Source organism: Suricata suricatta, chromosome 4 (genome assembly GCF_006229205.1).
Source record: "Suricata suricatta isolate VVHF042 chromosome 4, meerkat_22Aug2017_6uvM2_HiC, whole genome shotgun sequence".
NCBI classification, from domain to species: domain Eukaryota; kingdom Metazoa; phylum Chordata; class Mammalia; order Carnivora; family Herpestidae; genus Suricata; species Suricata suricatta.
In genome coordinates, this window is record NC_043703.1 from 164,231,778 (window position 1) to 164,244,116 (window position 12,339).

The window sequence follows — 12,339 nt, forward strand, 5'->3', positions numbered from 1 at the left end:
GCGGGCGCCGGGATGGCTGGGGCTGAGCACACGCTTCGCGGACCGGGGAGGGCCCTGTCCCTGACACTGATCTGGTGAAACAAACCACGGGTTCTTTTCAGGCATGAATTTTCTTTTCCGACAAGTGCGTTTAGTTACAAATGATTTCTCTGAGAAAATACGTGAACAGCGAGCCAGTGCAGTCCATGTGACATGTTGCTATAATGCTTGGTTTTCCTTGCAGACGGAGAGCTGGAATGAGTGGTAAGCACTTGCGAGGTTAACTGTGTGCTAGTAACTAGCAAGCTCTTTGGAGCTAAGGACCGTGCCTGTTCTCAGAGATATTCCTGATAAAATTTTCAGAAGAGTGTATTCCAGCCCCGAAAACTCGTCTTAGGATAATCACCTGAGTCCTCATTGAGACAATGTTACCAAGGCAGCCATGTCGGGAAGTGTCGGCTCTTCAGTGGAAACTTTCTGAAGCCAAAGGGCAGAGAGTGCGGAAGCAGTTACCAGAACTTTAGATAGATAGAATATATTTTCGACATTTCCAGACCCCGACAATAACCTCTCAGGCTTTTCTGAATCTGAGGACACACTCTGCAAATGGGTGCACAGATAAGCCGAACTGAAGGCCAGGTCCTCACGGGCACGGGTCGGGGCTCTGGGGCCCGGGGCTGAGGCGCTGAGTGTGCTCCCAGGCCCAGGGGCGCGGCTCGGGTGCTCGCCGCCTCCCGGCAGCTCTCTGCAGAGCCAACACCGAACGCTGGTGAGCTTCTTCCCTCTTTTCATAGAAGCGAAAATCCTCTTTGGTTTCGGTCTGTTAGCAAAAGCAGATTCTAACACAGGTGTTCCGTGAGGACAGAGTGGTGTGACGCGAGATTTCCCCAAGCTGGGGACACCGTAGTCATGACGGTCACATTCAAGTTCCCAAACTCATGAAAATAGCCTTTGGGCTAAGCACAGAAGCATAGAGAAGGTTGTTCTTTATTGTCCTGGCTTCTCCTCCAGTGTTCAGTCCTGAAAATTATGACATCTTCTTTATTCACTGAAAAATGAAAATCCTATTTGAATACAATAGGGAGACCACCATCAAAGCAATAGCTTCTTAGCGAAACAAGGAAGTGCAGGGAAAAGGGAATGTCAGCTGTTCGTAAGAATTGGCAGAAAAGGCACCTGGTTATGAGGCCATTACATCTTAAAGCCTATATCCACGTGGTGCAAAAGAACAGAGCCTGAGCCGCAAGCTAAATTCCAAAGTATTCTTTCTCTCCTACAGTGTTAAATCATTACTACCAAAAAAGGCGTGATGGTTGAGTCTCTGAATTTATTTTAGTTAAAATTAAGCCCTCATAAACCGACAGCAGTGTTTTCACCATACAGACCGTCCCAGAAGTAAAAAGTACTCAGACCATTCGCGAGACACGTTTGCTGAGTACTGCCATCTCTAGGAATTTCCCAGTTCCTGCTACTGGACCCGCTTGGCCAGAGAGAGACCCTTTCTATTGGAAAAGAAAATGGTGCAAAAGAATGAGTGACCTCAGATGCTCTTCCCTTGCCGTCGGACGTAACGCGCGTGTGCAGGACGCTTGCCAGGGGTCGAAACAAGGCTTGTCATACAATACGTGTAGGGCTAGAGTTTAAGCTTAGTGGGTCAGTGTTGGGTACGGGGCTGGACAGCAACAGGTGCTTATTGGGTGTTGAATGAGAAAGGCCAACTGAGAAATAGGGTCCCTGGTCTCAGAACCGCGCGTCCGTCTCTCTCACTAGTGCCGCAACAGAAGTTCCGAATAAGCCCGGCCCCTGACGGGTGACTGTGAATTTAGAAGTTCAGAGCCGTCGATGAGCAGTTACGGTCCCGCTCGGGAAGAGACGGTCTTTGAACAGAGCCCGGTCCGCACTTGCAGCAGGGCGTCACTGGGACAAAGACACGAGTCAGTCCCGAGGCGCGGTGTTGGAAGAGGAGGAAGACGCGGAGGCGGCCGGCCCCGCTGGGGGGACGCGTCTGTGGGCGGTGCGTTACGCTGTCATCTGTGTGGCCCTGAAGCTGTGTCTCGCCCGCAGCCGGAAGACTTGGACCCTTTCCAGGAGGCTCTGGAGGAGAGAAGGTACCCGGGAGAGGTGACCATCCCCAGCCCCAAGCCCAAGTACCCCCAGTGCAAGGAGAGCAAGAAGGACCTGATAACGTAAGCACAACTCTGGGTGAAATGCCTGTCTTCTTAACTGTCCCTTTCTTTGGCTTATTTTTAAAAACCGGTCTGTACATGCCTTGCCGTTTGAGCATGCGACGTTCGCAGCACACAAATGTCTCGAACTGCCGGTTCAGCGGGCGAGGAGCCGCGTGGCCTGCTTGCTCCCCGGACGCTCTGTGTCACGGAGACGCCGTCTGCCGTTCGGTCCGTGCGTTTTTGCAGCTTCCCCCAGGGCGCTTAACCCCTCACAGACATTGCAGCTAAACTGGAAACAATGAAACTTTCTTAAAGTCTTTTTTTTTAAACCTACTTACTATTTTGGCTGTTTTTGTTTTTGTTTGGTGGCAGATGTCCAACACCAAGGTGTGATGGGAGTGGTCATGTGACTGGTAATTACGCCTCACATAGAAGGTGTGACTTCATTTTTTCTCATGGTGGATTCTGTCTTTTCAATTTATTGTTTTCAGCTTACCTCAACAATGCTGTCAAAGTAAAAACGTCGAATTACGTGTCAACCCTCTAAGTGCTCTATGTTGACCTATAAAATCATGCCAATTTATGTGTTGCGTAGCGACTCTTACATCAGATAAACTACCTCGATTTGGAAAATTCTTTACAAACATTTAAACCAAAGAGCGCAATTATTTTTATGTTATTTTTCAAAAATTGCTTATTAACAGACCATTTTTCTTCAATGAATACGTGACATAGGCCAAGTCAATTATACAAAAAAAAAAAAATTCAATATACAGCACTTGCCCCATCGCTTTTCTGCATTAAACTTTTTAGTTTCAACTTTGTGTTGTGTTTGTCCGGGAGCGTCGGCTGGCGGGAGCCGCCACTCACCTGACTCTCTGGCCTGTCTTACAGTCTGTCCGGCTGCCCCCTCGCCGACAAAAGCATTCGAAGCATGCTGGCTACCAGCTCGCAAGAACTCAAGTAAGATTTAATGAAAATCATTCTTTTAAAAATCGGTTCACCCAGTAGTAACGAAATGGACGTGTCACGTGTAAAGAAACGCATCTTTAAGAAAACTCACCTGCGCACGCGGTGCCTTGACAGCACGCACAGCGGGTCCTCAGGGTCTCGGTCCCGTTTCCGGACACTCTCTCTGCCTCTTCCTTCTCTCTTGTCTCCAGCTCTTTCAGGCCATAGCCTTTCCGTCCTGAATTTTCTAGGGCATAAGCAGCTGCTCTCCTGGTGTGCATGCGCAGGGACAGGAAGTTTCACAGAGGTGCTCAAACTTTTAGGAAATAATTGTAACCTAAAAAAGTGAAAACCAGATTTTCAGAAGTCAGCAGTTAATATTATTTAAAATACGGGCATTTAAACAGCACTGATGACAAGCCCTCAGCATGACAGTGCCGCTTCCCTATGTAGGCTGTGGTCGAGGTTCCGAAGACTCTAGGACAGTGCCAACTCACTGCTGGGCCCAGCCGGTGCTCACCAGCACTCAGACGCACCCCTCCAGCTGTTTGCTCCCCCTCCCCTGCGCCTATAACTCTTTCTATATTTTAAGCATAAATCTGATCACTTACATGTATTTCCCCAGACCAAAGTCTCTCTTTCCTGTAAGTACAGAACCACACTCAGTTCTTACACACGTTTTGGAAGGGGTTAGTACAAGTCATAGAAAGTGTGTGAAAGTTTCCGGTGCTCCACGCAGAGGAGACATGAGGTGTGTGTCAGGGAAGAAGGGTGAGATCTGAAAGGAGTTTCACAACATCATGAGAACCAAGAGCCCAAAATAATTATGTTTTGATTGCCTGCCATGTTAAAATATCAACGTGTCAAATTGCTTGGCTTCCATTTTGTTTGGAAACTGCTTTATTACCAAAGTAGAGAAAATGTTCCTTCCAGACCCTATTTGATTCATTTTCCAAGGACTCCACCCTGCACCTGTCCCGCTGCACTAGCCCAGGGCTATCTCAGAGTGTAGGGCTCTGTTTCACACCGTGTCATTTTTTACAGGATCCCTGTCCAAGGCCCTAGCACCATAGATCATCTGCTCATGTTCAGTGACCTCCTGAGCTAGCCCTTCCGTCACGAGACTCTTGGCGTTTTCTTCACGGCGTGTAAACACCCGGAGGGGATCCTCTTACTTAATGGCTTTAAAGTCTGTAGTGTCGTCCACGCGGTGCCTAACGGACAAATAGCTTTTAGAACCTCAGAATGGACAGACTTAGCAAGAACAGCTCAACCCACTCTGTTAAGACATCCTTTTTCACGGCTTAAAACCATACTTCCCTCATGATCAAAACGTGACTAACTGCACGTGGACCGTGGCCAACACATCAGACCACGGCAACTTGCCCTTGAATTTCTTGGTGAGGAATGCTTTGCACAAGTTTGGCGCATATCCAGTTCCGGCAGGCCAGCCGTAAACAAGAAGTAGCCTTTGCACAACTTGTATCTAGGACTGCTTCTGAGCGGTTAGTGTCTCACCAGCCCCAGAGGCCAGAGTAGCTTTCCGAGGGGTCTCGGTATCGTTGGTGTTCAGCCCTTGACTTTGGGCTTTGTTTACGCAGCCCCAAAGCTCCGAGCGCAGCGGCCACTTCTCTGGCCCCTGCACTGTCTTCTTCTCTTCTTTCATCTCCAAAGGTGGGGTGAGGGTCCTCGCCATCCGAATCTTCAGAGGCAGGTGGCCCGTCCTCCAGGGCAATGCTAAGTGGTCCGTTCCCCCCACCCGCTGTTCCTGGATGACAGACCTGACCTTCAGGAAGTGATTCGGGCCTCTTCCTAGTTGTGGTTCATCTGAAAGCCACGCTCATGTGTCAGCTTGTCTTTGCCACAAGTAAATGCCATTCTGAGCGATCCTTACTGGGAAATCTAAACTTGACCAGTTTTCTAAAATGGCCCATTTTGGTTGGTGGATCTTCAAAACTATGGGTCCCAGTTAAATGTCTGCTGTAAAACCTCCAATAGTCCATTGACTGATTTGTACTTGATGATAAGTCTTCCGCAGCTGAGCAAACGATAGATTACAACATCTGTCATCTTGTAACCTCTTATTGGACGACCCCCCTCCACTCATTACCTTCAGTCTGAGTCACAGGGGCCTTTGTGATGGCTTTTCCCTGTCTAGCAGCATAGGTTGATCGCTTAAAGATCGACAGCAGCTTCCTCGAGAACAGTTCACACATTTGCCCCTTCGGTAGATTATATACATCTTGGCATCTTCAAAAGGTTTGTTCAGTCCATGCTGCTGCAACCACTTACGTGACGAGTGAGATCCACTGGCCATTGAGCCGCGCAATTCTACTTCTTCGTAAAGACCTTAGACAGGAGGTCCCAGTAACCTCCAAAAACATTCTGTAGCATGGAACTTTCTGGAAATGTGCCTCTTGTCACATTTGACACTGAATTCTGATTGTTGACCATTAGCAGGACATTCCTGACCATGGAACAATGAGTCGTGCCAGATAAGCTCTTGGTCTTGGATCTTCAAGCGTCTTAAACTTCCGGAGATAACACTTTGCTCCAATCTTATTCAGGGCAACACATTTGGGATATTCCTTAAAAGAAGTGGATAATTTGATGTCAAATTGTGTGCAATATGTAAACTGCAAATGTATTAAAATGTCATGTGTACGTGAATGCCATTTGCACTCTTCAAGTGCTGCTTATCCTGGTCCCTGGCCCCCGCGGTGTAGGCAGCACAGTGCAGGGGCTCAGGGGGAAACGGGGCAGCCCAGGGAAGCCCGCACGCCGCATGTACACACTTTTGGGTCGACGTGCTGTGTATCACATACATGTCCTGCACTCCTGCCTCACCGGCCGTGACACTCACTGGGGCCCCAGGTCGAAAGTAGAGGGGGAGGATAGAATTGTTCAAATCAAAGAGACTTTTTGGGGAGGACTCTGCCTGATGCAAGCCCTCATTCTGAAGGGAAGTCCCTTCTCTAAAGATGTCGTGGCTAAGAGGACCCGGAGGGGGCAATGGGGAAGAGCTTTCAAGTCGCGTCGCATAGCTGTCAGCCTCTTTTCTGCGAAGCGCGTCCTCCCGCCGGAGCCGTCGCTTCCAGATGCGTGACCACGGTAGACAGGGGCGGCATGGCGGTGCCGGAGCCGTCTGAGCCTCCAATTCAAGCGAAATCAAAACCGATTTCAATCAGAGGCAATTAGCTCTAAAAACAGGCCCCCGAATTGGCTTCCATTTATACTTCGGTTGGCCAAATTTAGAGACCTCTTTATTATTCGGATCTTTCTCTTAGCAGCCACGGTTCCTGTGGCTCCTGAGCTTGGTGGGAGAGGGGGTGTGGGGGCCGCTGGCCCATCCTTCTGGATGCTTGAGCCTTGGGCTGAGCACCACGGGGCGGGGGCCTTCGTGTTCCTGCATTTCTTGTCCTCTCCGGGCATCTGTCCTAGGTACCTGAGACGCAGAGGAATTGTAACTACATATGCCACAGTTTATTTAAGTCAAAAAATTCAAAGTCTGAACTTGGGCCACGATATTATTTTGCTTTAAAAGCTGCTTATTTCTAGAATTTGGTAGGGCTGCTTTTTTAGGCAGCAGGAGGATTGTTCAGTGGGATCTGACAGGCGGCTCACCCTGCACCTCTGTCCAAGGTGCATGCTCACTGCGCACCAGCTCCGGTCATCCTCAGTCCCTCGAGGGCTTGGCTCCACATTAACGACCGGAAACCACAGGTCTCGGTGGGGTACAGCTGTCCTCCTCGCGGGGCCTGGCCCCTCCCATGGAGGGGTGGCCACCGCTGTGTCAGCCCAGCTTTCCGGGGGCTGCCTGGAGGTTTAGCAGGCTCTCAGGAGCCTCCCCCTACAAGGGCACAGCTGATGGGGATGTGGGTCCCACCATCAGGGTCCTGACGGTTTACAGGGGGCCTCTGCACACACTGTTCCCCCGAGAAGAGCTGAGGGGTCTGGCCTATTTCCTGGGTGTGGACACGGAGCGGGGGTGTTTCAGCAGCTCGGCCTACACGCATGGGCTGTAGGGGCAGTGACAGCGCTCAGAACGAGTGGGTTTTCCACAGGGCACGGCCCCTCCTCAGAGCAGGGGCGATGCAGTGGGAGTGGAAGGCGCCGTCCGACCAGCAGCCACACACACACAACAACCGCCCCCCCTGCTGGGCTGCGCTGGACACCAGCCAGGACCCATGGCCCGCACACGCGCACCCAGCTGGAGATGTGTGTGTGCATGCGCACCCAGCTGGGGAGGTGTTTCAGGTGCGTGCGCCCAGCTGGGGAGGCATCCTGAGCACCCACACCTTTCCCCCTGCTAAACATCCCTCTGTCTTCAGGGTGCAACAACAGTACAAGGTCTAGGAAGTCTACACTCCCCACCGCGAGTCCTCAAAATTCCCAAAGATGCTCGCTTTGTTGCACATAGATTTTTGTTGCTCATAGATTTTTTTGTTTTATCATAAGTATGACTGATTTAAAATAAGATAAATGTAAGAATTATAGGAAAGCACAATACAGCAAACCTAAAATGAGAATGTTTGAGGATGACTCCAGGCATACACAAGCACACACTCAAAGGTGAAGACACACAGATGAACACAGAGGTACACACACGGATGTACACGCAGATGAACATACCAATGTGCACACAGATGCACACACATATGTACACACGGTTGAACACAGATGAACACAGATGGACACACATAAAGATGCATACACAGGTGAACACACATACGTAACATGGGTGAACACAGATGAGCACACAGACGAACATACATAGAGATATACACATGGATGAACACAGATGTGCACACAGATGAACACACATAGATGTATACACAGATTGACACACATATGTACACACAGGTGAATGCAGATGGACACACATGTACACATGGGTGAACACACATATGTACACATGGGTGAACACACATATGTACACACAGGTGGACACACATATGTACACACGGGTGAACACACAGATGGTCACATAGATGAACACACATAGATGTATACACAGATGCACACACATGTTACAGGTGAATGCAGATGAACACAGATGGACACACATAGTACACACGGGTGAACAGACATATATACATACAGATGTGCACATGGATGTACACACATGTGCACATGGGTGAACACACAGATGTGCACACAGATGAACACACATGTAACATGGGTGAGCACAGATGAGCACACAGATGAACACACATATAGATATACACACAGATGCACACATATGTACACAGGTGAATGGAGATGGACACACAGTACACACGGGTGAACACACATATGTACATACAGATGTGCACATGGGTGGGCACACATATGTGCACATGGGTGAACACACAGATGCACACACAGATGAACACGCATGTAACATGGGTGAGCACAGATGAGCACACAGATGAACACATATAGATATACACACAGATGCACACATATGTACACACGGGTGAATGGAGATGAACACAGATGGACACACATGTACACACAGGTGAACACACAGATGTGCACATGGATGAACACAGAGGGACTTGCATGTGTACACCTGGGTGGACACACAGATGAGCGCACAGACGTGCACACGGAGGTAGACATGGATGAACACACACGCACAAACCAGGTAAAGCAAAGCCCCGTGTGCGGGGAGGACACGCAGAGTAGCCTCCGCTGCCCATCTCCCGGGCACTGACGCTGCCACAGTCAGCACCTCGGGACAGGGCTCGCTGCCCCGCATCCTGGGCTCGGTCCCTGCGAGGAGCCCCCTCCCCGTTTCCTTCTCCTGGTGGCCAGGTCACACCCAGATTGTGGAGTTCGGATGTGGGCGAACACTGTCATTACCCTCGCCTGACTCTGTCCACACCCACGCCAACCAAAAGCAAAGCCAGAGGCCAACGTCAGTGTTTCTTTGGCTCTATGAAGTGACCTGTGCTTCAAGCACGGAGTTCTCGGGTGGCGTCTGAGATGCGGTCCGGGTGTCTGTGTGCCTCACTGTCTTTCAGACGTTGGTGCCTCAGTGTCCTCACCTGTGAAATGGGCTGGTCCTGGGAGCATTCAATAAACATTCTTATTATCAACATCAACACATAAAAATCCCATAGCCCTTCTTGAAATTTGGAAATTGTGAAAATATTAATCAGAATTGAAAGGAGGAGAATGTACAAGTTAATTGAACATTTACGGAATGACTTTATAGCTTTACTTTTTATGATGACTTGGAAATAAGGTGAGCCCTAACTCACCCCAAAGTCAGTGAGGCTCTAGGTTTGGAGGACATCGTGTGTCCTTGAATTCAAACAGGAAAGCCCCCACTGGTTACGCTGGGCAGGAGGCCTAGGGGCCACTCTGAGCCTGTAGGTGTGTGCACCTGACTCAGTACGCGCCCCGGCGGCCCCTTGCTCCCCTCTGGCTCACAGCCCGTGGCCCTCCGCAGGGGGCCGTCAGGACCTTCCGGACCTTGTGGGTGGAGCACGCACCATGGCATTTTCAGAGAAGCCGGAAGCCTCACTGTTTCGTTCACTTATTTCTTTAAAAACCTCTAATCGGTAGCCGGACATGAGACGGGGTCTGCCCACAAGGGACTCAGTCAGCTTGCAGACCACCCTCTCTTCCGGACTAATTACTTCTCTTTATAAAATACACGGCACATTCGCTGCACCGAGCAAAGGAAACATTACTTTCCTTACAATTTTGAATATTACAGACTTAAAGGTATTTTAAATATACATGCATACACATCAACATAGAAGATATGCTGCTAATGTATTCACACACACGTGTGTGAACGTGTGTGTTTTGTTGTCTGTGTTTTTAGGCCAGGGTTCAAAGCTAGACACTTCCTGTCATAAAGCACATCAGATCGTCTTTGGGTCTCCTTCATACGCTGCATCTAGCCGACTTTGGCCTCCCTCGACCCCTGGGGGTCTGGTCTCGTTCTCCTCTCATGCCTGGCTCGTCTGGGGTGATTCTGAGTGATGCACCTGACCGGAGCCCCACACTGGCGTCGAGCTGAGTGAGGACCCGGCCACTTTAGGGAGGACGCCTGGCCGGTGAGGACTAGGTCACATCAGCCTTTAATTGTAAATTTGAAGTTGTATTTCAGTAAACACTTCACTAATTTATAGTTCCCTGGAGCAAAATGAACAAAATTGGAAATAAAGGAGATGTTCCCTCTGGGAAATCATTGACAAGGATTTGGGAGGACAAGGATCTGGGGGATTTTTTCCTGACAATTTCAGGAGAGAGAACCATTCTCTCTGATTTCTTTCTTGGTTGGAAAGACAGGCCCTGAAGGGCTAACGCAGCTGCCAGGTGGGCCCAGGAGCAGAACAGCTCACAGCCCCACCTTCCCAGGTCTCTAGCGCAGAACACGACCTGTGATCTTCCGGGAGGGACAGTTCAGGGGAAGTCCCACGCCCCCCTCACACTCTGCTGCTGCACATTTACTGAGCGAGACACCGGGTCCTGGTGGGTGTCGTTTAGTTACCTGCAGGATCAAAGTCTCCCGGTTCTGCAGGTGCCAACAGTTTTCTCTACCCACAGTCAGGAAGCGGAAATATGCCGTCTGCCTTCCCACAGGGTCCGTGAAGGGTGTAACAGCGTAAAGACGTGAGAAATCCCACTCTTACCTGTTTGGGTTTTGTTTGTTATTTTTTTTAGAAAAAAGCTTTCAATGTAAATAGTTTCTACTAATCAAAATGAAAATATAATTTGGCTTTGTGAGCCGAGTATTTCAGGGCTGTCCAACAGAAGTCTTTGGGGGAGACGGAAACATTCTAGATCTGCACTGTCCAGTATGGCAGCCACAGGCACGCGCACCTACCTCGTGCCGCACCGCGCCCTGGCCACTGGGGGAATGCACTCTCTAGGGTGTTCGCTCTGTCGATTCTAATTTAAATACTCACGGGTAGCAAGTGGAGGTCCATATTGGACAGTGCCGCCCAGAACCCCAGACTCACGCATATTGTTCTGTAAAGAGAGAGTTTTTGCCATGTTCTAATAAACATTCAGAAATATTTTATTCCTACAGCTGAAAACAACTGAAAAGCTTATGATTCTTTTTAGCATCTGGGTTCTCAACATTTTTGTTTTATTATTAAGCCAGAGACAAATGGAGGGGAGATCTTTTATATTTACATACTGGCCTCTTTTATATATTTAATGCCATTTGTAGACAGATTAGAATTAATATGATATAAATTTCACAGTGTGACTATTTTCAGAATCGAACACCTGCATGTTGTGTGGACCTCACTGTTCTGGACCATTCGCGCAGCATTCATTAGAAGTTAGGAGAAAATCTGTTAGGTTGTTTTAAAAATATATTCAACTTTATTACTTTCAAACTTGTACAGAAATTCAAATTTGATTAAGCATGTGTCATCAAAGAGAGCTCCTTAGGCCACCTTCTTTAGTGACTAAATAAATCTGGGTAATAATTAGCAGATACATTATTAATACTTGGGGCTTTAAAGTTGTTAGAAGCCTGTTTGCCATTAGGATCTTAAATATTTCTCTCTCAAGCCTGCTTAGACCACTAATGAGCCTGCCGACGGGCAGCCTGCAACAGAGGCCAGCCGGGGCCCGCCCTTCCGTGGTTCCCATTACCCTTTGTGTCTGCTTTCTGGACGCGTCATTACAATGCGCCTTCCACAACCCAGGGTTCTAACAAGTGACTTTTCAGCAAATCTCTCAGGGCAGACAGAGAGCCCTCCTTCTCTGCTTTCCGGCCTGAGGAGCCTGTCTGCTCAGGCTCCTGGTGCAGGTGTGGGGGTGGCTATTTCTCACGTCCTTGGTCCTAGGTCCTCGGTCCTGTCTTCTGCTCCTGTGGTCAGCTCCTGGTACTTCCTGCGTTCATCATCCTGTTAAGCTGACAATGTCCATCAAATGTAAAATCCCCTCCACCTAAACACAGGTAGGGGGAAATGTGCTCTTCACAAGACAAGGAAAGTTTTAGACATAAGCCTCTGAAATTGAAAAAGGAGGGAAAAGAAAAATCTACCTGTACCTTTGTCTCTCGGCTGCATCTGGTGAGGCTTTCATTAGCCACAATCTCTCTGTGACCCTGAAGCCTGCTTTGTCACTCACCGTGTTGGTTGGGTAATCGTATTTAATAGCTGCATCGTACTTCCGGGTGGGCTTCCATTCAACAAACAAAACAGCAAACCCCCAGGGCCGGGAACCCAGGGGCCCAATGCGCGCATGGCCCATGTGCTCCGGGAGCTAGGACAAGGGC

General features: G+C 49.2%; 1 protein-coding gene across 1 annotated transcript in view; it reads left to right on the plus strand.

Annotated features, from left to right (window-relative positions):
• Positions 1–12,339, plus strand: part of MYT1L (myelin transcription factor 1 like) — a 402,906-nt gene that overhangs the window by 339,163 nt on the left and 51,404 nt on the right. The window contains exons 17-20 of the mRNA XM_029938368.1: positions 1,363–1,374; positions 1,827–1,834; positions 2,044–2,165; positions 3,042–3,110. Coding sequence (XP_029794228.1) covers positions 1,363–1,374; positions 1,827–1,834; positions 2,044–2,165; positions 3,042–3,110 — 211 coding nt within the window. The remainder of the gene's footprint in view (positions 1–1,362; positions 1,375–1,826; positions 1,835–2,043; positions 2,166–3,041; positions 3,111–12,339) is intronic.